Here is a 26,764-nt window from a genome sequence, read left to right as displayed (position 1 = left end):
TTCGCCACTGACAAAAATCTACGCTTCTTGTCATCTACTGTTTGTTGGACGTATTCCAAACTTCCTAAACAATTTTTTTGCCCTGTGCAGTTCCCTCTAGTTCTATGAAGCTAATGTTCTATCGTCGAGTCTCTTCTTCTACAATCTGGTTTCCGTGTATCCCTCTCCTCGTCTGTTCTCCAAAGAACCCTATCACTTCACTTACTTTTCAGTATCCTACTGCAACAGCGCTTCTCAGACGCTTAGGTTCTCCTTAATCGGTTTTCCCACTGCCCATGATTCAATTCCATTCAATGCTGTTCTCCAGAAGAACATTTTCAGAAATTTATTCCTTGAAACTGCATCTCTCTCCCAACGCACATGCTTGACAAACTACCATATGGCTTCGTGTTGGTTCGAAAAGCAAGCAGACATCATGTTCTAAGCCTTCCACTCATGATAATGCCGAAACGGCTTCTTACAAAGGCGGCTCCCAGGTCCATCTGACGCTCTTGACTAACACGTTGATTCTTATTTAACAACAAAGTCATTGACACGTCAGTGACATGCATTTTGCATTTATGTGCATTTTAATTACAACAGAATGAAGGGGAATAGTAGGCGTTTAAACAAGAAGGATAAAGCTTCCACGGCGACTAGACAATCACACCTTCCGTTTCCACTGCTACTCGCAATACAGGCTTGCGGCTTTTGAGCAGTCCTGCCCCGAGGAAATCTCCGCAGGTCATCAGGAGTCAGTTAGAATCGGGACTCATCACTGAAAATAATTCTACTACAGCGATTGAGGTTCCAGGTCGAAGACGTGTATGGAGACGCCCCGGACAGTTGTGGGATACCAACCTGAATATCGCCCGCCATACGGCCAGAGAGGCAGGAGTGGTGGTTTGGGTACAGTTTCTTTTCATAGCAGGATGCCTTCGGTTGTCAGCCCTGGCATTAATACAGCACAGCGGTAATCAACGATATTGTACGCTCTGTTGCGTTTCCCTTAATGGAGCTCTCCATCGTGGAGCTATATTTCATCGAGACACGCCCACCCGCACACGGCAAGCGTGTCTACTGCTCCTCTTCGTGCTCGGTATCAGTGGTAAGCCCGTGATAGCAACTATGACTACGGGTTTAATAAGGAATGTTAAGAAAGGTAGCAAGATATTTTTGATTAATCAGAGTGACAGGTTACAAAGTTAAGTATCTGAGTAGTCAGGATCAAATATTCAGTGATGAGGACGATGATACGGAACAAAAACAAGAAAAATACAAAACTATGTTCTGAGCAAAGATATTAGGTGACGAGAAAGACCAACCGTGGCTTAGTAGCCGTGATAGAGAACTGCTCCGTAAACGAAGAGAGATTCATCTCAAATTCAAGAGAAGACGAATCGTAAATGAATGTAAGGAGAGAAATAAGGGAAGCATTCAATGTCCCTGAAAGCAAAATTTTGTCAACCCTTTTGCGTGAAATGCCTGTTTTGGCCTTACGTAAAATCAGTAACAATTGCGAAATAATCTATTCATTAAATCGAGACTACACTGGCACCGCATCGGAAGATAACAGAGAGAAGGTCGAGATAGTGAATCGGGTCTTCCGAAATGGTTTCACCGAGAAAGATCGTTAACATGATACCTCCTTTCAATAATGGCACGAACGTGTAATTGGCAGATACTGACATGACTGACAATGGAATAGAAAAGTAACTACAATCGTGTAGCTGTGGAACAAGATCACCAGCAGACGAGATACCATCAGATGAGATACCTCTAATATGCTGCAAAGATTATGCCAAAGAACGTGCTCCTATCTAACAGCACTTTATCATACATCGCTGGAACAACGAAGCATTCCTAGCGACTAGAAAGAAATGCATGTCATTCCCATTTTCAAGAAGGGCCGCAGGACAGACGCAAGCATTTATAGACCTATATCGTTGACGTAGATCTTTCGCAAAGTTATGGAACATGTTTCATGCTCAAGAATTATGAAGTTTTGGAGAGTAAAAATCTGCTCTATAAAAACCAACACATATCCCCAAACTCAGCTCACTCTGTTCCTCAGTGAGATCCATAGCTCCGTAGACAACGGTGCCCACGTTAAGGCCGTGTTCATTGAATTTAGCAAGGCATCCGACACTGCCCCGCACTGCCGTGTAGCGAAAAAAAAAAATATTACGAGCATATAGAGTATCGGAGCAGGTTTGGAGCTGGATTCAAGACTTACTTGAAAATGAATTCAACAACGTCGCTATTAACGGTAAAAAATCGACAGATGTACTTTCCGGAGTACCTCAAGGAAATATGGTAGGACCGTTACTGTTTACAAGTACATGGCTCTGAGCACTATGGGACGCAACTGCTGTGGCCATTAGTCCCCTAGAACTTAGAACTACTTAAACCTAACTAACCTAGGGACATCACACACATCCATGCCCGAGGCAGGATTCGAACCTGCGACCGTAGCATTCGCACGGTTCCTGACTGCGCGCCTAGAACGGCGAGACCACCGCGTCCGGCAAGTACATAAATGAGCTAGTACAAAGCACCGGATGCTCTTTAAGAGTGTTCGCATATAATATCAGAAGACAGCGCCACAAAATGACCTATGGTGGATTAATGAATGATGGAGTCTCTGGAGTTTACTCTGAACGTAAATAAACGGAACATTTTGCACATACAGAGGAAGGAAATCCACTTCCATGAAACACATAGGAGTAACTATCCAGAGCGACGTTTAGTGACTGACCACATGAAGCTAATAGTAGAAAAAGCAGATGCCAGACTGAGTTTCATAGGGAAAATTTTAGGGAAATGTGACTCATCCACGAAGGAAGTGACTTACAAGGCGCTTGTTCGACCGAGCCTTGAATATTGTTCATGGATGTAAGATCCTTACCAAGTAGGACTGATAGAAAAGATAGAGCTGATTCAACGAAGGTCGGTGCTTATAGTCATAGAATAATGTAGTCGGTGCGAGAGCATTAACGAGATGCTAAACAAACGTCATTGGCAGACGTTACAAGACACGAGTTATGCATCATGTATAGATTTACTATTGAAATTTCGAGAGAGAGAGAGAGCTACCCTACCACATACGTCTCGCGTAACGACCTCGAGAAGAAAATTCAAGAAACTGGAGCTAATACAAAGGCTTACGGGCTCTAATTTTTCCCAGGCGCCATTCGCAAGCGGAAAACGATGGGGGCTGGGGGAAATCATTTAAAAGTACCAGAATTACGCAACTCCCACCACCACACACTATTAAGTGGCTTGCTGAGTATGAAGTAGATGTAAAGGTACGATTCTCTGGGTATTTGCCCAGTGGTAATCAATTTAAAAATACGCTACTTCAGAAATCTACAGGATATACGTAAAGTAAAATTCGCACAGGTGATAAGCGAGACGATTGTCAACATCACTTTGACTCGCTGTATACTCCAAGGGAGCGTTTAGTGGCTACAAAATGAGTACTACCTCTTTGGACAACTGTGGCATTTCTTGTTCTTGCAGCCGTGATTATTAACAATCAAAATATTATAAGAACCACAGCAAGTAGCTGACGTCATTAGAAAGCACTGATCAACCCATCCGACCAAGTAACTCCACATGTGTTGTTTTGCGCGTGGCAGCAAAGTTCGGTTGGACCCTTACTTTAGCTGACGTGGCACTGGCGGAGTGATCTTATACTCTGACTGGCTACTGGAGTGCTACATTACCACTTATTTGTTAAATAAGGGTCCCTCATCAATGTACTCATTAGGAACCACATATGAAAACATCTTGAAGACAGGAAAAATTATGAACAGCGGGAATCACATAGTGCATTGTCATGATGTCACGAACGATGCTTCACCAAAGTGATTCGCACTGGCTGTGAAGGGAGATGCAGTCTTTCCAGCAGCCCATGAAGTTGTATTTTGTGGATTAGGTGGTTTGTGTTCGAGGCATCTGGCTGATTAGGAAAGTTTTATCCCTTTCAATTTGTGTGTGAAATGTATGTTAAGTACATATATGGAGTATTTTTGGTATGGATTTTTAGATCACCTGTCGAAATGAGGACATGACTTGGGAAGACTGTCGATATGTTACATTTAACATCATTAGCTTCGAGAATGGCATAAGTGATAACCACTTCGAAATCTGGACTGTATCACTTAGTAGTCTTCCTGTGCCAGAATATTTGAGTCACATACCGCAGCAGTCAATTTCAGCCAACAGTGCCTAACGAAGTTTCAACGCCACCCCTTTTACTGCACTGGAGCAACTACTTGGAGTAAAGATGTCAGATAAGTACCGAATTTTGCAGTCTTTATCCAATTCTCTAAGATACAGCTGCGACCTATATGCGGACTACAGTTGCGGAACAAATGTGGCTAGTTCCGTGGACACAGTGGCAACATTTATAGGCTGAAGGTTATGCTGAAATAACTATGAAATCACTGCAAAACACAAGAGGTGACAACTCAGTTCAGCTCAGTATATTGCTATAAATTTAAGACATGTTACCTGGATAAGGTAACCAAGTCGTAACATTCAGCAATTTAAATGTAACTCAAGTAAATAACTTCTACCTTATATTACTACATCTGGTACTGGTAGCATCGGAAGAGGCCGAGCGAGGTTTGTCTACAAATTGCAGCTATGCCGAAACCTAGGATCGTTGTTGCTATAGTATTTTAAATTGTCCTCATATATGAGTGCCTTGTCAATCCTCGAGTCCACACATAACCATGTGAGTGGCCACGGTATTTCTATTGGGGTTTATAGTTTCTCTTTATTATAGTTTAACTGTGCTTATTGCTGTCTACAACAGCGGCAACAATTCTTGTTAGACTTCTGCTTCGTTCTGATCTGTTGACGTTACTTCGACATTCAGAGAATCCACGAACCCACTGAAAGTGAAGGAGTTCCTTATTAGATATTCGATGTGCTGTTACATTAAATGTAGTCCATAAACTTGACTCATTTACCACTGTGCGCAAACCGCAGTCCAACAGATCGAATTCTCTACCTGGAAACAGGGGCAACTGAAAACGACATGATTAGATCAACTATCGTCTCCACTCTCACATACTGTTATGTTCCTGTGTCCATATCGATCTAGATGTTTCTCGTATTGATCACGACCTGTTAAAATATGTACCGTGCGTTGAGTGGGGCCAATTCTACGCCAGCTGAGCATATCTATAATTTGGAGGAACATGCCGTATACACGCGTTGCATTGCTTCCAGGATCCCAATCACACAGGCATTCGTCCAGCCTCCATGCTAGTAAATGTCAGTTATTAAATATACGAGGTCTTGTGATCTCGGACACTGAATCATATTGTTCATGCCGGAACTAATGCAACGCTACCCTGTAACGTACCATGATGTCCAACTAACATATTCAGAGAATCACGACTAAACCCTCGTTAGTGCTGAGCCTATGAGGAATGCTCTACTGTTTTCGTCAAAGTCTTATTGTGTAGGTGTACACAAGGCAGCCGACTTTTAGCATAAGCGGAGAAAAGGCGCATCTTGCCATTCTGTTGTTTTCCTACTTCTGCCGTAGTGCAATAGTCCGGCTGACTGTCCCATCAAAGACTTTGCCTTGTGAGACCCAGTAAGAGGCTTCTACGCTAATATCAGCTAAAGGAAAGCGTGATCTGGCCAGGACACCACAATAGGTTAATACTTGTACTCGTACGACAACTGGCCTGCAGTTTCATTGTGTTGCTGCACATACCTGGGAGACATATTCTTAGTTTAAACCGCACTTTCCACGAGGATTCACCTCATGTTTTATGAAAGATGTATTCAGGGGGGTAGGACGTCAAACGGGATGACTTGGAGCAGGACAGACACCACAGGACATTTTAATTTCCACTATCTATACTTTTAAAAATAAAGTCATAATACTTTGTGAGAATGACCAGAAACGATTCAGGATTTATACAAATAGTGGTGGAAGTTCAAAAATATAAGAAAATAATTTATTTTTTTACATTTGTATTTCTCCTTTTTTTCACCTACCATTGGTTGCATTTGTTGCTATAGGTACACTTTTCTTCATAAGTAAGGGAGATTCTTCGGTGAATGTTGCACAGCACTCAACCATACTTACAGGTGTATAAAACACTAAAATTTTCCATATCTATTAAAAATGTGGTAAAAATTGAGATAATTAACTATAAAATTTGAGTTTTTTCTAAGCATGAAGTTTAAAATATTCATTTATTCATAAATTAAATGATTTCTAGAGTTTCATACACCTGTAAGTATGGTTTGTATGCTGTGCAAAATTCATCGAAGAATCTCTCTTACTTATGAAGAAACGTGTACATATAGCAACAAACGCAGCCAACAGACGTGAAAAAATGATGAGCCTACACATGTAAAAAAAATTATTTTGTTATGTTTTTGAACTTCCACTGCTATGACTGTGAAACCTGAATCCTTCCTGGTCATGCTGAAGAAGTTATATGAATTTATTCGTAAAAGTATAGACAGTGGAAATTAAAATACCCTGTGCCTGTGGTGTCTCCAAGACGGCCCGTTTGACGTCCTACCCCCCTTAATCAAGAGGAATAAATTATCGTCTCCGTGATTATTTAAATACTAATGGAACCCTAATAACGCTAGCAATATCCAGCACTGTTCCTCAAGTCCTTGACCCTTCATGGCCCGCAATAGCTCTCTCTCTCTCTCTCTCTCTCTCTCTCTCTCTCTCTCCCTCTCTCTCGTCTATTAAACAGATTGCTTTATTGCTTTGGTTATACGATTTCTGGCTCGTTGTAAAACTAGCGTTTGGTGGATACAATGCAATTCTTGAGCCGGTTCTCAACTGTAGTTAAAATAAGATTCTTTGCAAAACGTTCAGAATTTCTCTTTTTATTATAAGCTCTGAGACAAAAAAAAAAGAACCTCACCACGAAGGAATTATCCAACTGGGACGTAAATTGGTAGATAAGAAGTAGATGTGCAGACGAACAAATTATTACAATTTCAGAAAAAAATTGGATCATTTATTCAAGAAGGAGAGCAACACAAATTGAGCAAGTCAAAGCATTTATTCGGGCTGGCATTGATTGATACAGTTATTCGATATCCTCCTGAGGGATATCATGCCAATTGGTGCGTTAATCGTGAAAATCCCGAAGTGGTTTGAGGACCCTATCCATGGTACTCCAAACGTTCTCAGTTGGTGAGAAATCCGGCAGTCATGCTGGCCGTGGTAGGCTTTGTCAAGCACGAGGACAAACAGTAGAAACTTTAACCGTATGTGAGTGGGCGTTATCTTGCTGAAATGTGAAACCAGGATGTTTGGCCACGAAGGGCAACAAAAAGAGGCGTAGAACGTCGTCAACTTACCTCTGCGCTAAAGGGGTGCCGCGGAAGTCAACCAAACTGGCCGTGCTGTGAGAAGAATTGGCATTGCAGACCATCACTCGGGCCGTACGGCGGGCGACGGTCACATCGACATCACGCTGCAGTGCGGGGCCTCTCTAGTGGCCTGGAATCTCATTGACTGCAGTATAATTGTCTTCTTTGATGAATCCAGCTTCAAATTGATCCCCGATGACCAGTGAAGACGATGACCAAAGAAGACGTCCCGGACAGAGGTGGGACACCAACCTGCCACATGCCGAGCGGCGCGATAAGTGGGGGCGATGGTCTGCGGTGCCATTTCATTCCATAGCAGGACTCCTTTGCCATCCACGGCACCCTTCCAGCACAACGGCACGTCGAAGATATTCTATGCCCCATTGTGTTGTCCTTCATGGTCAAGCATCATCAGCTTACATTTCGGCAAGTTTATGCCCACGCACACACACAGTGAGAATTTCGACTGCTTGTCTTCGTGATTGCCAAACCCAACCTTGGCCAGCAAAGCCGCTGCATTTCTATCCAAATGAGAACGTTTCGAGCATTGTGGGCAGGGCGCTCCAACCATTTCGGAATTTTCACGGTCTACAGCGCCAGTTGGACATAATTTGGTACATATCCTTCAGGAGGACGTCCAGCAACTCTATCAATCAATGTCAAGCCTAATAACTGCTTGTGTAGGAACCAACAGTAGATCAAAGTATTACTAAGTTGATGCATTGGTGCAACGCTTGCTCCTGATCCAGTTATTCAGATTTTCTGAAATTGTAATGATTTGTCTATCTCTAAATATACACCGTATCTACCCATTTCCGTGCTATTCGGATAATTCCTTCGTGGTGAGTTGTTGTTGTGTTTTGTTTGTGTCTTAGGGTGTATTGAAATCTCTCTTTGCGTATTCATGAAACCATTTGGTTCTACTCATTCGCCACTGGTGCTTAGCACTTGATGTAATTACATTTTCCTGGAGATATAATATTTTCCGTTCCACGATAAGTACTGGCGATACAGTTCCTGAGGTAATGGAGTCTTGTACACACAGCAACGTCTTCAGGTCCGTCTTATACCTAATTCCGTCAATATTGATTAGACTTTGTAAAATTTGTTCTCTTGGATACGTCTCTTCATTTGGTGCAGATGATAAATAAATTTAATTCGGACGAGTGTTCACCTATGAGATGGAACTCACTACAAGAAATGGTCATTAGCTTTGTGTTTTCTTTAGAATCAAATAACGGAAGTTAAAATTGCGTTTGCGAAATTTTACCTCTTGTAATTGAATATATCGAATTAGACAGCGTTATCACAGAGTGTAGCCTAAATAATAGTGATACATCAGTTTAAAAGTTGGTTCTAATTTCAGTTTGGCAACGCTTAGGTTTCAAGCTTTTCACTCAAAGCTCCCAGATGCTGGCACCGCAGATCACTACATTAATGAAGATACAGTACTGTACAAAAATGGAAAAACGACAATGCCACAGCAAATTATCACACCTGATATGCTTTAGAAATCCGTTAGCACTCGAAACAGCTTCCAGTCGTCTTGGAGTAGATAAATAAAGGCGGTGTGTAGTTCTGAAGGGACCGTTATGCCATTAGTCCTGGTAAATAGTGTCAATTTCAGGTAACTGTGCTGGAGGTGCACCCTTCTCTTCGAAATAGTGGACAAAGACTCAATAATAATGGGAACTGGAGGCGCTAGTATCCCTGGGAAACACAACAAATCAGCCAAGAGCTCACAAATCAGTCGCTGGTCATGCGATCTGTGTGAATAGGGAATCTGCAAATCACCACTACGGAAGAACAAATCATATACCACTGGATTATCCGAATGATCCAAAAGGGTCACATAACCATTGGCAGTAATGCGACCTAGCCGATGTGGCCTGGGGCCCATAGAATTCGACATAATGCTGCCCAAATCGTCACTGAAACCGCGCGTTGTGTCACTCTTCGGGCGCAAACTCGGCCATAAGTTGACAACAGTGTGAAGCAAGGCTCCTCCGACCAAACGACTTTCTTTCAGTGGCCCATAGTTCAAGTTTTATACCGTCGCGACCACGACTTCCTGTTATGGGCATTTGTGGTTCTGATAATACATCTCGCCCTGCATTTCCCTGTTCTGGAACTCCCTTCATGATGTTTCGTTGTTGACAGTGTTCACGTGTGTGACATTCAGTTCTGCAGCGACTTTTGAAACTGATGCCCGCTTCTATTTCGTTGCAGTCGCCTACGATAACCGTCCGTCACTATCACTCAACACACCTTCACCTGCCTTGTGGCTTAGCGGATGATGTTTCTCCGCTCGCCACGTACGCAGTATAAATCTTCGATATGGTGCCTCTTGAAACGCCAAACGTTTCTGCTCCCTTTGTTACGGAGGCACCCAACATCCCAGCGCCAACAATTTTCCCACTTTCGAACTCAGTTAACTTCGACAAAATGCATTCACAACTACACAGGACACTGTTCCGACCACGAGTGGCACTTGCAACGTAATGAGAACATTGCACAGATGCCATTGTTCCAGTACGGGGCGGTGGCAATTAAACTATCGCTGCTTGAGAGGGTCTCCATCAAAAACGAGTGATAGTAGGATAATGAAACTTTGCGGATACATTTGTAAGAACTTCCGGAAGAGAAATAATGAATAAACCACTGAAACAAATACATTTTAATTGTCCCCCAAGGATCGTGACTTTTCACGAAATGTGTTGCGGAGTAACCAAGTGACCTCAAGTGCAATGTGAAGCGGAGATACATAGTACCTCAAAACAGTTGAGTCCTAAGCACCTCTCTAATGAAGAGCAGTGATGACATGTTGGCGAAGCAGATGAGTGACGTGTGCCGTTCATCCTGCATGTGTTTCGTCTCTGAGGATCGAGTTCATACAAGAAAAATGGACCATTCATAAAATGTGCCGTGAAACCACAACACACTGACGCGTTCGCTGTGTGAGGTAAACGTCATGAACTTTTCTCGAATCCTGAAAAACGACACTGCCCCCGTGTGTGTAAAATGTGCTTCAGCAAAACGATCCAATGCCACATGTCGTCAATCTCAACCTTCCAAAAACCTTAAGAGAAAATTCTACTCAGATGTCTGCTGCCCGTAGCAAAACTTGTTGAGTAATGTGAAGTTTGTACGGATACCAGTTGACAATTGTTCGCAGCGTTTTCCGAATGGTGCACTGTGGAATGTTCAGTTGTCGTGACACAGCTCACGCCCTGCTTCAAGATCTCAAGTTGTGTCCAGGGTTCGCAGCCATGGCCAACAGTAACTTGTTCAACGATTTGTGGCGCAATAGGGAGTCGGCCTCTCCATTTACCGGCCGTTTCAAACTGCATAACTACCAAAATCATCAAGTTTCAACCCCCCCCCCCCCCCTTTTAATATTAAAATTTGTTTCTTTCAGTGGTCTATTCTTTAGTTATCTTCAGTACGCCCTTACAAATGTTTCCACATACGATTAATCGTTTTTAACGTGGGTCTCCCAAACAGCGGTGTGTTACAGTAATTATAACTACCTTGTACAGCAGCATAACCTACAGTGTGCATTTGCAATTATGTTCAAGTATGCGTTTCTCGCGCAGTCCCCGTATCTCTGTTCAAGCTATGTAGCTTTATGGTATGAGAAGACATAGCGAATACACTCCTGGAAATGGAAAAAAGAACACATTGACACCGGTGTGTCAGACCCACCATACTTGCTCCGGACACTGCGAGAGGGCTGTACAAGCAATGATCACACGCACGGCACAGCGGACACACCAGGAACCGCGGTGTTGGCCGTCGAATGGCGCTAGCTGCGCAGCATTTGTGCACCGACGCCGTCAGTGTCAGCCAGTTTGCCGTGGCATACAGAGCTCCATCGCAGTCTTTAACACTGGTAGCATGCAGCGACAGCGTGGACGTGAACCGTATGTGCAGTTGGCGGACTTTGAGCGAGGGCGTATGGTGGGCATGCGGGAGGCCGGGTGGACATACCGCCGAATTGCTCAACACGTGGGGCGTGAGGTCTCCACAGTACATCGATGTTGTCGCCAGTGGTCGGCGGAAGGTGCACATGCCCGTCGACCTGGGACCAGACTGCAGCGACGCACGGATGCACGCCAAGACCGTAGGATCCTACGCAGTGCCGTAGGGGACCGCACCGCCACTTCCCAGCAAATTAGGGACACTGTTGCTTCTGGGGTATCGGCGAGGACCATTCGCAACCGTCTCCATGAAGCTGGGTCACGGTCCCGCACACCGTTAGGCCGTCTTCCGCTCACGCCCCAACATCGTGCAGCCCGTCTCCAGTGGTGTCGCGACAGGCGTGAATGGAGGGACGAATGGAGACGTATCGTCTTCAGCGATGAGAGTCGCTTCTGCCTTGGTGCCAATGATGGTCGTATGCGTCTTTGGCGCCGTGCAGGTGAGCGCCACAATCAGGACTGCATACGACCGAGGTACACAGGGCCAACACCCGCCATCATGGTGAGGGAGCGATCTCCTACACTGGCCGTACACTTCTGGTGATCGTCGAGGGGACACTAAATAGTGCACGGTACATCCAAACCGTCATCGAACCCATCGTTCTACCATTCCTAGACCGGCAAGGGAACTTGCTGTTCCAACAGGACAATGCACGTCCGCATGTAGCCCGTGCCACCCAACGTGCTCTAGAAGGTGTAAGTCAACTACCCTGGCCAGCAAGATCTTCAGATCTGTCACCCATTGAGCATGTTTGGGACTGGATGAAGCGTCGTCTCACTTGGTCTGCACGTCCAGCACGAACGCTGGTCCAACTGAGGCGCCAGGTGGAAATGGCATGGCAAGCCGTTCCACAGGACTACATCCAGCATCTCTACAATCGTCTCCATGGGATAATAATAGCCTGCATTGCTGCGGAAGGTGGATACACACTGTACTAGTGCCGACATTGTGCTTGCTCTGTTGCCTGTGTCTATGTGCCTGTGGTTCTGTCAGTGTGATCATGTGATGTATCTGACCCCAGGAATGTTTCAATAAAGTTTCCCCTTCCTGGGACAATGAATTCACGGTGTTCTTATTTCAATTTCCAGGAGTGTAGATAGTTGGTTGACAAGTACAATTGGTGTCTTGTCGTAGTGACGTGAGCAGCGGGCAGCGGCTGGAGGCTGCGGTACTGACCAGCCGAGGATGGGCGGGCAGGTGATGGCGACGGCCAGCACCCACACGACGAGGATCATGAGCAGTGCCAGCTTCTTGGAGCGGCGCCGCCGCGAGTAGTTGAGGGGCTGCGTGACGGCCAGGTAGCGGTCCACGCTGATGGCGCACAGCGACAGGATGGACGCCGTGCAGAGCAGCACGTCCAGCGAGATCCACACCTGGCAGATCTGCCAGCCGAAGTGCCACTTGCCTGCGCACATACGCGTAAGCACTCGTCATATGTGTGTGTGAAATCTTATGGGACTTAACTGCTAAGGTCATCAGTCCCTAAGCTTACACACTACTAAATTATAATAAGGAGAAACACACACACACACACACGTCCGAGGGAGGACTCGAAAATCCGCCGGGACCAACCGCACAGTCCATGACTGCAGCGCCTTTGACGGCTCGCTAATCCCACGCGCCACTCGTCATTCACAGAGCGCGAACTTCCCAGAGAAGCGAAATCACTGTCACGCATGACTCCACTTCAGTTTTCTGTAATACACTGATGGAAAAAAATCGCAACACCAAGAAGGAGTTGTGCGATATAAACGAAAATTGTCTGACTTGTTTCTACACATGAAAGAGGCCATCTATTTAAATTTCGTATAATTCACGTAATATGATGGAGCTAGCAGCACCACTATGAGAATGCAAATCAGGATTCCTTTAAATACGTCCTGTAACGGTCTTGTGTTACTTCCCTTTGAGTTGGGACGTGGCGAGTTTGTGTTAGTCAAGAATGGTTTTAAGGCGACAAAGGCACCATTATCAATACCTCACTGAATTTGAACGAGTTCGCGTAATAGGGCTACGATAAGCTGGATGTTCCTTAGGCTATGATGCAAGAAGACTTGGTAGGTAATCAACCACTGTACAGCAGTTATAGCAGCGGTGGTCACGAGATGGTACAGGCCCAAAAAGACACCCGAGACCTGTAAAATACAATACATGCACGTTTGCACGCTTAAATACAACATTCTAGTGCTTACATTGATTGTTAATGCACTAGCACTTCACATTTGCTATTATGTATCTTGCGCTTGCATTAACCTGTGATCTTGCTATATTGATCAAACATATGTATCCCAGAGATTTCATTACTCTACACCGGACGGCCATATGGCAGTACAAATAGAGAAGGCCACAATGTTGGGCTTATGGTTCTGGCGCATACTGCATCTGCGGTAGCTTTCTGAGCAGCCGTTGGCCCCACAGTAACACAGCCAACTGCTAAAATTTGTTTACTTCATGGACAGCTACGACCCAGACGCCCTGTAGCGTGCATTCCGCTGACTAAATACCACCGATATTTCCGGTTTGAATTGTGTCAAGCTATAGCTAAGTGGAGAGCAAGGTGGAGGTATGTTGTGTTTCTGATGCAAGCAGGTTCTGCCTTGCTCCTGGTAATTGCAGTGTGTTGCAAAGTAGGAGGCCAGTTGGGGGCCTCCAACCAACCTGTCTGCGTGATAGGCGCACTGAACCTACATATGAATTTATCGTGTGGGATGCAATTTCGTACGAAAGCTGGAGTACCCTTGTGTTTTTTTTTTATTTATTGAATTTCAATTCCCCGTCTGGGGTGGGCTGGCAGCAGCATATGCGCTGCTCTTCAGCCAAAAGACAATAATGATACAACAGAAGAAATTTAAAATTACAAAGTAGAAAATATGGCGGACAGAAATATAAAAAAGTGGAACTTAATGGACGAGAACAGACGAAAAGAGGGCGACTGTAAAATGGAGACTAAAATCTTAAAAAGTATTGAGCACAAAAACCACACACTGGGACAAGTAAAAGAACACAAGGCGAAGTGTGGCTGCATCATAAAAGTTTCGATGGACGGCGTAGCCCATAATGATCACTGACAGTAACACTATGTACAAGTCCAGTACACAATTAGAAACACAGTTCTCGACTCAGAGGAGAACTGCACCAAACACAACACTGATGTAGCACACTGATGACGATGAGCAAAACACAGGATATGCCAGGGGCTTGGAGATGAGGGAGAAGGGAAGAAGGGAGGGAGGGGGTTAGAGTGGGGAGATGGGAGGGGGTGCAACGAAGAAGGCTGGGAAGGGAAGGACGTGGGAGGGACATAGTTGAGGAGGGGGTACTGGGACTCCGCTCTGGGAGAAGGAGGGGATAGGAAAAGGGGGGCCCTGGGGAGGTAAGGGAACTAGGCCAGGTTACGGTTGGCAGGGAGGGTAGATGTCACGGCAAAGTTCAACATCCGGAAGGGGGAGGTGCTGGAAATTGCACTGATGAAGGAGATGGTGTGGAGGTGGAGAGACGGAGGGATACAGCAATAGAGGCGCGGTAATGGGCTGGGGGGATGGACAGGAATGAGGGAACCAAGGGGAGGGGGCATCAAGCCTGTGGACCATGTAAAGGATGCAGAGATGTTGGAGGAAAAGGAGGAGGTGGGGGGAAGGGTATGAGGTCCTACAGGATCTGTGTGGGGAAAGGAAGGCAGATACGGAAGGCAAATTATCCCATGCACCCTGACTGCCAATCTATACGTCAACCTGTTGTGGTGCTGTTCATGACCAGAATTCCAGGGAGCGATTTTCACCACCAGGATAACGCTCGCCCACACCTCTGCTGTTGTAATCTAACATGCTGTACAGAGAGTCGACATGTTGCCTTGGCCTACTCGATCATCAGACTTGTCTCCAATCGAGAACGTATGGGACATCATCGGACAATTCCAGCGCCATCTACAACCTGCATTTAGAATCCTGTATTGAGCGACCTAGTGCAGCTGTCATTGAACTCTATCCAACAAACTGACACCCGAGCCCTGTTAAATACAATACATGCACGTTTGCATGCCTGAATACTTCTATTGCTTAAACTGATTGTTAATGCACTAGCATTTCACATTTGCTGTTATGTATCTTGCTCTTGTATTAACCTGTCATCTTGCTATATTGATCACTTAAGTATGTCCTCTAAACAAATGTATCCCAGAGATTTCACTACTCTAGATTAGTTACCTTTAGTGATGTGACCTTTTTCATCAGTGTATTATTGTGCTCGTCACATGATATAAACTAAAAAGCAATATCTGATGTAAATGAGAAAGTACACAAAGTCGAAGAGTCACAGTCAATGCACACACCTACATAAAACCACCAAAGAAATAAAAATGCCAGAGAAGTGTGTCATCTAGAATAACTGGAACATAAGAAACTAATACACCATTCCAGAAAAATGATCACTTTCCTAACCATAAAACCAAATGAAAAAGAGGACAATAACTTAATTTAAAAACAACATTCGAATTAACACTAAAGTAAAGTAGTATCTAAAGCCTAGATCACATGCAACGTTTTATCGTCAGTCTTGCTCCATCATGCCAGATTTGTCAAATAAAACGTCACATGTGGACGGAGGTCTGACTGTCTTGCACGACCTGAACGAAGCTTGACAAAGCAGCAAAAGACTGATGGGCTAAAACTTTGCGTACCTGGAAGACTGTCGACAAATCTTTGCATGAAGACGCACATCAGTATCTTGCAGTGATACACTTCCGTCCAATGACCAGTGTTTGGTCAAAAGGAAGAGATACCAGTTTAATAATATAGCTCCAGTTTAACAATATAGCTACAGAAGTACTTACACTAGCTGACAATGAATTTGATGCCTACACAAAATATAAAACACATAAATTACATGATCTTAAGGGAACATAAATATGTTTGCTCATTAGTGACGGTATTTTCGAAGCTCAACTGGAAGCATTAACAAAAGACTTTGCAGTTGTTAACTATGCTACTTCTTCCGGAGGACAGAGTTTAATGTAACAGAGCTTCCTTATAATTATCAGCCAAATCTTCCCATCAGCACAGTGGGTTATTCACAACGCAGTCGTTCAGTTCAGACTGTTGCTATTTCAAATATCAATGTCATAAATCTAGATATTTCCTCTAGCCTACAAGGAATTTTTAAGCGCATTGTTAATTTCGGGAATAATTCCTAAAATTATGTAGACCCTAATATATCTACAAAATATTTTATGCATATTTTATTACTTTATTGGGTTTAATTTTTTAAGTAATTAATGTTAACTTTAAAGTTTTACTTAAAATCGTAAGATGTTGTATGATAATAGTTTTGTCTAATCACCATTTTTAATTATACCTTTATCTTCTAAAGCGTGAAACACTTGCAAGTTCTATTTACATTCCTTTAAATATTATTTTTTCAGAATGTTGTATATAGCCTCACAGGTTTTGCGTATGATGTAGCTCAAACGTTGTTTCGAATTAATAATTGTAAATTTAAGATCCTTATAGCTCATGCCAGTCGCTAAAAACCTTAACGTTGCGTTTAGTCTGTCGTGGGGTCTTACAGCGGCCCTCAGTTCATTACCTTCTTTCCCATTCCTGGGGTTAAAAAACAATTAAGTATGTTTCTACGTCCATGCGTAAGTAACAGCGCCAATCTTCTGGTTCCAGTTGGAGTTCTCGGAGAAAATTCACATGAGAGAACGCCGCTCTCTTCAGTGAACAATTCTGGGACTGTCGTGAAAGACGTGCAGACTTGGCTATTTTCTCAGCATACAAGCACATCGCTTAGTCGTCTTCCCTAAAAAAATTTCCCCCTCCATGACGATTTCGGAATTACTGAGGGAAAGACTAAACAAAAGACTGAGCGAGTTGTGACAGGCTTGCATGATCAGACTATTAAGTATAACCTTCTTTTCTCTAATAGAAACATCATGGAAACAATGACTCCTAGCATTCTATGACGCAACCAAAAAGCATTTATCTGCTTATAATGCCTGCTTTCCTTTGTTTGTTCGCTACATTTTAACCATACTCCCCGTTCCACAAATGTGACAGCTGAATTCCTAAGTGAGGACGTTAATCTGTATAGGAAAATTTTAGTATCAATTACAGCCATTAAACAATTTCCGCGAGCACTGCATGCAGTGTACTTAATAGTTACAGTGAAAGTTATCCTAAATCATTTGCAGATAAAAATGTAAACGTTCACATCATCTTGAGTTTGCATGTTAATTAGTGCGAAATATAAGGAAATAAGTCAGAAACGTGTAACGAAAGTGAACAACCGCACTATTTATAAGTGGTGTCCCAGGAGGACTGGTCAATATTCAGGAATGTGAAACGAATGCTCATCCTAACAAAAAAGAGTTTAGTAAGCATTGGCTGTAAATGCATATATTAAGAGCTGTGAGCCACTTTTCAGGAGAATAGATGTGTTTCGCAGTAGTGAAGACGGACAAGTGCTCGTTGATCTTAAAGTGTGCATTTTAGAGCCCATGTTTACCCTATATATTTTTCTTGTTTTGTTCTTGCCAACTCTCAAAATACGAAAGCAAAGAGCTTACAGTGGAAGAGATTTGTTTCGATACTATCGAAGATGAAGTTATCGCACCTCTTACGGTATGCATGTTAGAACCCATGTTTTCTAGACATTTTTGCTTCGGGTGAGCATTCCTATTGTATTCCTGGATACCGAACATTCCTCCTGGGGCAACCTGCATACGAAGTGGTGTTCTACATCACTGTTGGCCGCCTACAACCACCAAGTCTCCATGACTCTTTATCTCTACAGATATCATGCTGCCTTTTATACAAGGGGCCTGTAATTACAGCATCTCAGTTCTTCCTAAGACTACCTGATTTTAGCTGTCCTACATCTATCAACTCCCAACCTTCCTGAGGTTTTGTGTTGCCTTCGACAGGTTTAAAATAGCCATAAAACTTCCACGTATTTCCTCCCTGTTCGTTGTACTATGTTGTATTTCATTTTCTCGTTTAGCCGGGCGGAGCGGCCGCGCGGTCTTGGGCACCATGCCACGGACTGCGGCCCCTCCCGCCGGAAGTTCGAGTCCTCCCTCGGGCATGGGTGCGAGTGTTGTTTTTAGCGTAAGTTAGTTTAACGTAGTTTAAGTAGCTGAAGATTTGATGGGTAGATCACATAACTAATGAGGAGGTATTGTATAGAATTGGGGAGAAGAGGCGTTTGTGGCACAACTTGACAAGAAGAAGGGATCGGTTGGGAGGACATGTTTTGAGGCATCCAGGGATCACGAATTTAGTATTGGGGGGCAGTGTGGAGGTTAAAAATCGTTGAGGGAGACCAAGAGATGAGTACACTAAGCAGATACAGAAGGATGTGGGTTGCAGTAGGTACTGGGAGATGAAGAAGCTTGCACAGGATAGAGCTGCATCAAATGCGTCTCAGGACTGAGGACCACAGCAGCAACAACACGTAGCGTGTAAGTATAGGGACCGATGACCTCAGCAGTTTGGTCCCTTAGGAATTCACACACATTTGAACAGTTTCTCTTTTGCTAGATACCCCTGTCGATTAATCTCTCCATTACAGTGGTTCTGCAGTATCCTCCCCACTTCATCATTTTCATTTTCAAAGAGTCTTTTATTTCCTTTGCTTTTATTCACACGTCTGCTCTGTATAAAAGCGATTTTCATAACAGACTTGTACAGTCACTTCTAGCTGCTTCTCAGACACTGTCATTCTATTACACAGGATTTAGTGTTTAACTATAACTACTGCTTTCCTTTGTTTGTTCTCTACATCAAAATCACATTCCCTATTCCGCCAATCTTACACCTGAGTACATAAGTGACGATATAAATCTACATAGGAAAATTTTAGTATCAAATATATGAGCGGAAACACAAAACATATCATGACAGACTTAGTACAGAGAAAATATTAATTATTATGCTTATGAACTGTTTATCGTAAGACGGTACAAAATCAGAATAACGCACAAGTACGTAAGCGGAAAGCAAAGCGAAACTTTTCCCATTACGAAGGGGATGAAAGGCCGTACAATTAGATTCGGAACAACATAGTATTAACGAGAACAGGTTGTGTCAAGCAGCAACCAACAGCCCTTCTGCTAGCTCTAAGGTAACGTGAAATATACAAATAACAAATTTAATTATGTATTATATCTGACATTGAGTCAATCGTTGGGGGTTATCTGAAAGTTAAATTATCCTTGAAGACTCAAGTTTACCGAGATCACCAGCAATTCTTTTTATTACGATCTTAAGTATGGTGCAGCAGCAAGTATGCGAATGTGATATATGGCATAAAACCAGCCACAAGTTGCGAAAGGTAGCAGTCAAAAGCTCTTGTCCTAGGTTTCAACGCATTATAAACGGGCTTTCGTCAGAAGTGTTACTACGTTTTACACGCTGACGAAACCAGACGGCTGTTTTTACGGTTGTCAATTTTAATCATGACTAAAACTATTGGCACAGCACGTAAAACGTAACAAGTCTTCTGAACAAGGCCCATTTACATGGGTTTAATCCTAGGTCAAGAGCTTTTGGCTATTACCTTTCGCAACTGGTGGCTATTTTATTCCATTTATTTACTTTTATTACTATTACCGGTTACGACAGACCTGAGCTGTGACCATCGGACCTTGTAACACTACTAGAAGTAGAATCACTAGCGATCTTGGAAGACTTGGTTCTTCAAGAATAATATTAATTATGTTTATAGGTAGTTAATCCATCCTGGAAATCGACAAAGCCGACGGTTCTTGCCTAAGATCGATAACGATACTGTCAGGATACCACTCCGGCAATTCCTATAACTTCGAGAATGACAAAAAATATTTTTTGTTTGATGTAATTACAAATTAACAATTTTAAGATATTTTTTTCTTGTACAGTGAAATCATGCTTCTTGTCTAATTTTATGATTCGAGGTCAACGAAAAGTATTCCGCAGCTTTTGATGACTGAGTTTGCGAGTATTAAAATATATGGTATAGCGGAACCCTTAAAAGTAAATAAACTCTTCGTTATTTAAAGGTAATCTCTATAATTATTAATACAGTTATCCCACTGAATGACGATATGGTCAATGGCTTCACGGACAAATGTTTGCTTTTGCCTACAGAAGCGTGATTGTACTAAGGCTTGTACCGCCTCGTCCGAAGCAAATAGACTGCCACGAATGCCCTTTGTCAGGACTTCAAAGATATGGAAATCGCATGTGGAAAGATCGGGGCTGTGTGGAGCAGATGTAGCGGCTGCCCGGCGAAAACTTCTGCAGCGTAGTCGAAACAAGGTGGCAGCATGTGGGCCCGCCCACTGCGCTGCGTCTTGGAGATACTCGTGTTTCAACTAGTCTGCCAATAAACACCGCTCCTTATTCATTCAAGCAGTTTCTCAGATATCTCCAAGAAAGTAATGTGCCACTTTATTGTGCCTCCAGACCCCAGAAAAAATTAATATAGCCAGTGTAATCTATAGAAGTATCACCTGCCACCAAACCACGATGTTGTCCAGAATAATACTGAAATTGAAAGTGTAAGTGAACTCGTGACGGGATTCGTTGAATCGGTGAAGGTCCCGACAGTCAAGAAGAAAAGCCAGGACAGACATACTCTGTGATCAATAGTATCCGGACACGTGGCTGAAAGTGACTTACAAGTTCGTGGCGACCTCCATCGGTAATACTGGTATGGTGTTGGCTCACCCTTAGTCATGATAGCAGCTTCCACTTATGAAGGTATACGTTCAATCAGGTGGTGGAATGTTTCTTAGGGAATGGCAGACAATTTTTCAGGGGGTATTGATGACAGTCGGTGAGGCCTGGCACGAAGTCGGATTTCCAAAACATCCCAAAGGTGTTCTGTGGGATTCAGGTCAGAACTCAGTGCAGGCCATTTCGATACACGGATGTTATTGTCATGTCAATACTCCGCCACAGGCCGTGTATTATGAACGGGTGCTCGATTGTGTTGGAAGCAAGAAGGTGCTTAAAACATCAATGTAGTCCTGTACTGTGATAATACCACGAAAAACAACAAGGTTTGCAAGGCCCATCCATGAAAAACACAACCACAACATAACACCACCGCCACCGAATTTTACTGTTGGCTCTAAACACATTAGCACACGACGTTCACCGGCATTCGCCGTACCCACACCTTGCCGTCTGATGGCCACATTGTGTACCGTGATTCGTCACTCCACACAACGTTTTCCCACTGTTCAATCGTCCAATGTTCACACTCCTTATACCAAGCAAGGCGTCATTTGGTTACCGGTGTGCTGTGTGGCTTATGAGCAACCGCTCGACCATGAAATCCAAGTTTTCTCACCTCCCGCTTAACTGCCACAGTACTTGCATAGGATCCTGATGATTCCTGTGTGATTGTCTGGATAGATGTCTGCCTATTACACATTACGACCCTCTTCAACTGTCGGCGGTCTCTGTCAGTCAACAGACGTAGTCGGGCTGTACGCTTTTGTATTGTACGCGTCCCTTCAAGTTTCCATTTCACTATCACATCGGAAACGGTGGACCTAGGGAAGTTTAGGAGTGTGGAAGTCTCGTGTACTGATGTGTGACCTAAGTGACACCCAGTCACCTAACCAGAGCGCCCCATTCTGCTCTTTCACGATGTGTTAACGACTACTGAGGTCGCTGGTACGGAGTGCCTGCAGTAGGTGGCAGCACAATGCGCCTATTACGAAAAACGACAATTTTTGGGGGTGTCTGGATACTTTTGATCACATAGTGTAAATGACGGTCAAAAATGACTAATATACCGTAAGGCATCATAGAAGAGAAAGAAATAGCTGCTGCTGTAGTTTTCTGAAGGTGAGGTTGAAACCAGCCGTATTATTAATTTACTATTAAACGATGACTGAAATAAACGGAGTTTACATAAACTATCACTTCCTGTGATGTACGAAAAACAGACATATCTAATACGAACACATTTTTTCCTACTTGAATGTTCGGAAGGTATACCTTCGTGCAATTAAGAATTAAACAAATCCAGCATCTGCTGTAACTTTTGCATATCCGAAGAGGAGTCTAGAAGCCTGATAAATACTAGTTAAAATAGGATATAATATTTCAGTCAGAGACAAATTAATTCTTAATTTCAGTTAATCATACAACTGGCTTTCCGCGGTTCCAACGACAGAAATTTGATACTTTTGTTCTGGAAGGACTGTTGCGTTTTTCTGAAAACTATATTCTGCTCATAAATGTTTTGTGCTATCGTGAATAAAGGTGCCTATTTTGTGAACAGTTTTCTGTAAAATGTAGTTATGGTAAAAGTTTCAAGTAAAATACTGTGACGTTCGAAGTTACAGGTTGCATACAAGAAGTTCTCTTTACATAGTTATTTTGTCAGAATGAGGCTACTGTTGCACTACCACATATTTGAGTCAAAGTCAACATCTACATTTCAGAGCACAATAAAAGAGTGTGTCTGTTCCCTCCGGTCGTATAAACCATTCTCAGAAGAAAGTTGCGCGCGGTCTTTGATCAGAGGTTGGAAGAGTTCGGCAGCATACACGTACGAGTTTATGCATTCCTAAATATTTGCTTGTGTTGTACACCCGGCTCGTTCTACTGAGTGTAATGGAGCTCTAAATTTAATTAGATCTCGACAACTAACAGATATTGATCTTTCTGGTTGTGATTTTGCTTGATTTCTGTAAGGGTTTCTATGCAGAAAATATTTGTTTAAGCGAATATTTGAAAAAAAAGGTACAAGCAGCTGGATTAAAATACAAACGAGTTGGAATAACAAGGATCGTAAGTAACTAGAGTTCTCACAGCTTGCTTAAGCTCTCAAATTACGTGCGTCTTCCGTTATTTAATTTCTTGGAGAAACCACACAGACCGGGACGGTTTCCTCAGGATTCAAACGCCTCTAAAATGAAAATGAATCAGAATATCATACATCTGGCCAATGAACGTATGAAATATGAAACATTTTAGCATAAACTACACTGAAGAGACAAAGAAACTGGTGCACCTATCTAATATCGTGTAGGGCCGCCACGAACACGCAGAAGTGCTGCAATATAACGAGGCATGGACTCGATTAACGTCTGAAGTAGTGCTGGAGGGAACTAACACCATGAATCCTTCAGGGCTATCCATAAATCCGTAAGAGTAGGCTGGGACGGATATTTCTTCTAAATAGCCCGTTGCAAGACATCCCAGATATGGGGAGTTGGGTGGTGAGCAGAAGTGTTTAAACTAAGAAGAGTGTTCCTGGAGCCACTCTGTAGCAATTCTGGACGTGTGGGCTGTCGCATTGTAATGCTGGAATTGCCCAAGTCCGTCGTAGTACCGTGGGAGTCGTATCTAGACCTATCAGGGGTCCCATATAATTCCAACTGCACACGCTCCACACCATTACAGAGCCTCCACCAGCTGGAACTGGTCCCTGCTGGCATGCAGGGTCCATGGATTGATAAGGTTGTCTCCATATCCGTATATGTTCAACTGTCGATACAATTTGAAACGAGAGTCGTCCGACCAGGCGACATGTTTCCAGTCACCAGCAGTCCAGTGTCGGTGTTGACGGGCCCAGGCGAGGCGTAAAGTTCCCTCTTGTGCAGTCATTGAGGATACACGAGTGGGTCTTCGGCTCTGAAAGCCCATATCGATGACGTTTCGTCGAATGGTTTGCACGCTGACACATGTTGATGGCCCAGCACTTGTGGCGGAAATGTTACACTTCCGTCACGTTGAATGATTCTCTTCAGTCATCGTTGGTCCCATTGTTGCAGTATCTTTTTCCAGCTACAACGATGTCAGAGGTTCGATGTTTTACCGGTTTCCTGACATTCAGGTACTCTTGTGAAATGATCGTACTGGAATATCCCCTCTTCATCGCTACCTCGGAGATTCTACGTGTCATCGCTCGTGCGTCGGCTATCACATCACGTTCAAACTCACTTAGATGTTGATAACCTGCCACTGCAGCAGCAGTAAACGATCTAATAACTGCCCGAGACACTTTTTGTCTTCTGTAGGTGTTGCCGACCGCAGCGCCGTATTCTGCATGTTTACATATCTCTGTATTTGAATACATCTATATGGATACTCTGGAAATCACATTAAAGTGCCTGGTAGGGGGTTCATCGAACCAGTTTCACAGTTCTCTCTTATTGTAATCTCGTATAGCGCGCGGAAAGAATGAACACCTATATCTTTCCGCACGAGCTCTGATTTCCCTTATTTTATGGTGGTGATCGTTCCTCCCTATCTGGGTCGGTGTCAACAACATATTTTCTCATTCGGAGAAGAAAGTTCGTGATTAGAATTTCATGAGAAGATTCTGTCGCGACGAAAAACGCCTTTCTTTTAATGATGACCAGCCAAAATTCTGTATCATTTCTGTTACACACTCTTCCATATTTCGCGGTAATACAAAACGTGCTGCCTTTCTTTGAACTTTTTCGATATATTCCATCAGTCCTATCTGGTAAGGATCCCACACCGCGCAGCAGTATTCTAAAAGATTACGGACAAGCGTAGTGTAGGCAGTCTCCTTAGTAGGTCTGTTACATTTTTCTAAGTGTCCTGTCAATAAAACGCAGTCTTTGGTTAGCCATACCTACAAATTTTTCTATGTGATCCTTCCAATGTAAGTTGTACGTAAATGTAATACCTAGAAATTTAGCTGAATTTGCTGCTTTAGATTAGAGTGATTTATCGTGTAACCGAAGTTTAACGAGTTCCTTTTAGCACTCATGTGGATGATCTCGCACTTTTCGTTATTTAGTGTCAACTGCCACTTTTCGCACCATTCAGGTATCTTTTCTGAATCGTTTTGCAGTTTGATTTGGTCTTCTGATGATTTTATTAGTCGATAAACGGCAGCGTCAGCTACAAACAACGGCAACTGAATCTCAGTGTGGACAAGTGTAATGTTCTGCGAATACATAGAAAGAAAAATCCTTTATCAGTTAGCTACAGTATAGTAGGTCAGCAACTGGAAGTAGTTATTACATAAGTTATCTGGGAGTAGGCATTAGGAGTGCATTAAAGTGGAATTACCATATAAAATTGGTAAAGTTGATGCCAGACTGACATTCGTTGAAAGAACCCTAAGGAAATGCAGTCCCAAAACAGAGAAAGTAAGTTACAGCACATCTGTTCGCCTACTGCTTGAATACTGCTCACCGGTGTGCGATCCGTACCAGGTAGAGCTGATAGAAGAGATAGAGAAGATCCAACGGAGAGCAACACGCTTCGTTACAGGGTCATTCAGTAATCGCGAAGATAGATAAACTCCAGTGGAAGACTGCAAGAGAGACGCTCAGTAGCTCGGTACGGGCTTTTGTTGAAGTTTCGAGAACATACCTACCAAGTAGTATATTGCTTCCTCCTACACATTCTCGCGAAGAGACCACGAGCATAAAATCAGAGAGATTAGAGCCCAACCGACAATCTTTCTATCCAGGAACAATACAAGAGTGGAACAGAAGGGAGAACAGATAGAGGTACTCAAGGTACCCTCCGCCACATACCGTCAGGTGGCTTGAAGAGTACGGATATAGATGTAGATGTAGATGAAGCAACCGAAGACGGCTGCTTAGATTATCTCCCAAAACGTTTATATAGATAAGGAACAGCAAAGGGCCTCTAACACTATCTTGGGGAACGTAAGAAATCACTTCTATTTTACTCGATGATATTCCGTGAATTAATGCGAACAGTGACCTCTCTGACAGGAAATGATAAATCCAGTCACATAACTGAGACGATATTTCATAAGCACGCAATTTCACTAGGAGCCGCTTGTGCGATGCAATGTCAAAAGCCTTCCGAAAATCCATACATACGGAATCGATCTGAAGTCCCTTCTCAGTAGCACTCAACACTTCTTGTGAATAGGGAGCTAGTTGTGTTTCACAGGAACGATGTTTTCTAAATCCATGTTGACTGCGTATCAATAGATCGTTTTCTTCGAGGTAATTCATAATGCTCGAACACAATATATGTTCCAGAATCCTGCTGCATATCGACGCCATTGTTATGGGCCTGTAATTAAGTGGATTACTCCTACTACCTTTCTTGAATATTGGTGTGACCTGTGCAACTTTCCAGTCTGTGGGTACGGATCTTTCGTCGAGCGAACGGTTGTATGTGTTTGTTAAGTATGGAGTTAATGCATCAGCATACTCCGAAAGGAACCTAATTCGTATACAGTCTGGACCAGAAGCCTTGCTTTTATTAAGTGATTTAGGTTGCTTCATTACTCCGTCTATGCCAGCTTCTATGGCGCCCCAGTGTACATATGCAGTCTGTTGCCGGGTACAGTGCGCTAGGAAGTAAAACAACATGTATAATACAAATTATCATACATATTACTAACAACATATTAATTAAAAGGTGTAATGGAGAAAAAGTAAAGTATTTGATGCCTAGACATTTTA

At 43.3% G+C, this 26,764-nt stretch overlaps 1 protein-coding gene across 1 annotated transcript in view; it reads right to left on the bottom strand.

Moving 5' to 3' along the window:
• LOC126355850 (probable G-protein coupled receptor No18) overlaps positions 1–26,764 on the bottom strand; it is a 1,435,292-nt gene that overhangs the window by 297,762 nt on the left and 1,110,766 nt on the right. The window contains exon 5 of the mRNA XM_050006336.1: positions 12,514–12,742. Within this exon, the coding sequence (XP_049862293.1) occupies positions 12,514–12,742 (229 nt within the window). The remainder of the gene's footprint in view (positions 1–12,513; positions 12,743–26,764) is intronic.

The sequence above is a fragment of the Schistocerca gregaria genome, chromosome 3 (assembly GCF_023897955.1).
Source record: "Schistocerca gregaria isolate iqSchGreg1 chromosome 3, iqSchGreg1.2, whole genome shotgun sequence".
In the NCBI taxonomy this organism is placed as follows: Eukaryota; Metazoa; Arthropoda; class Insecta; order Orthoptera; family Acrididae; genus Schistocerca; species Schistocerca gregaria.
Note: the sequence above shows the minus strand (reverse complement) of the source record. Positions and strands in the feature narration are given on the sequence as shown.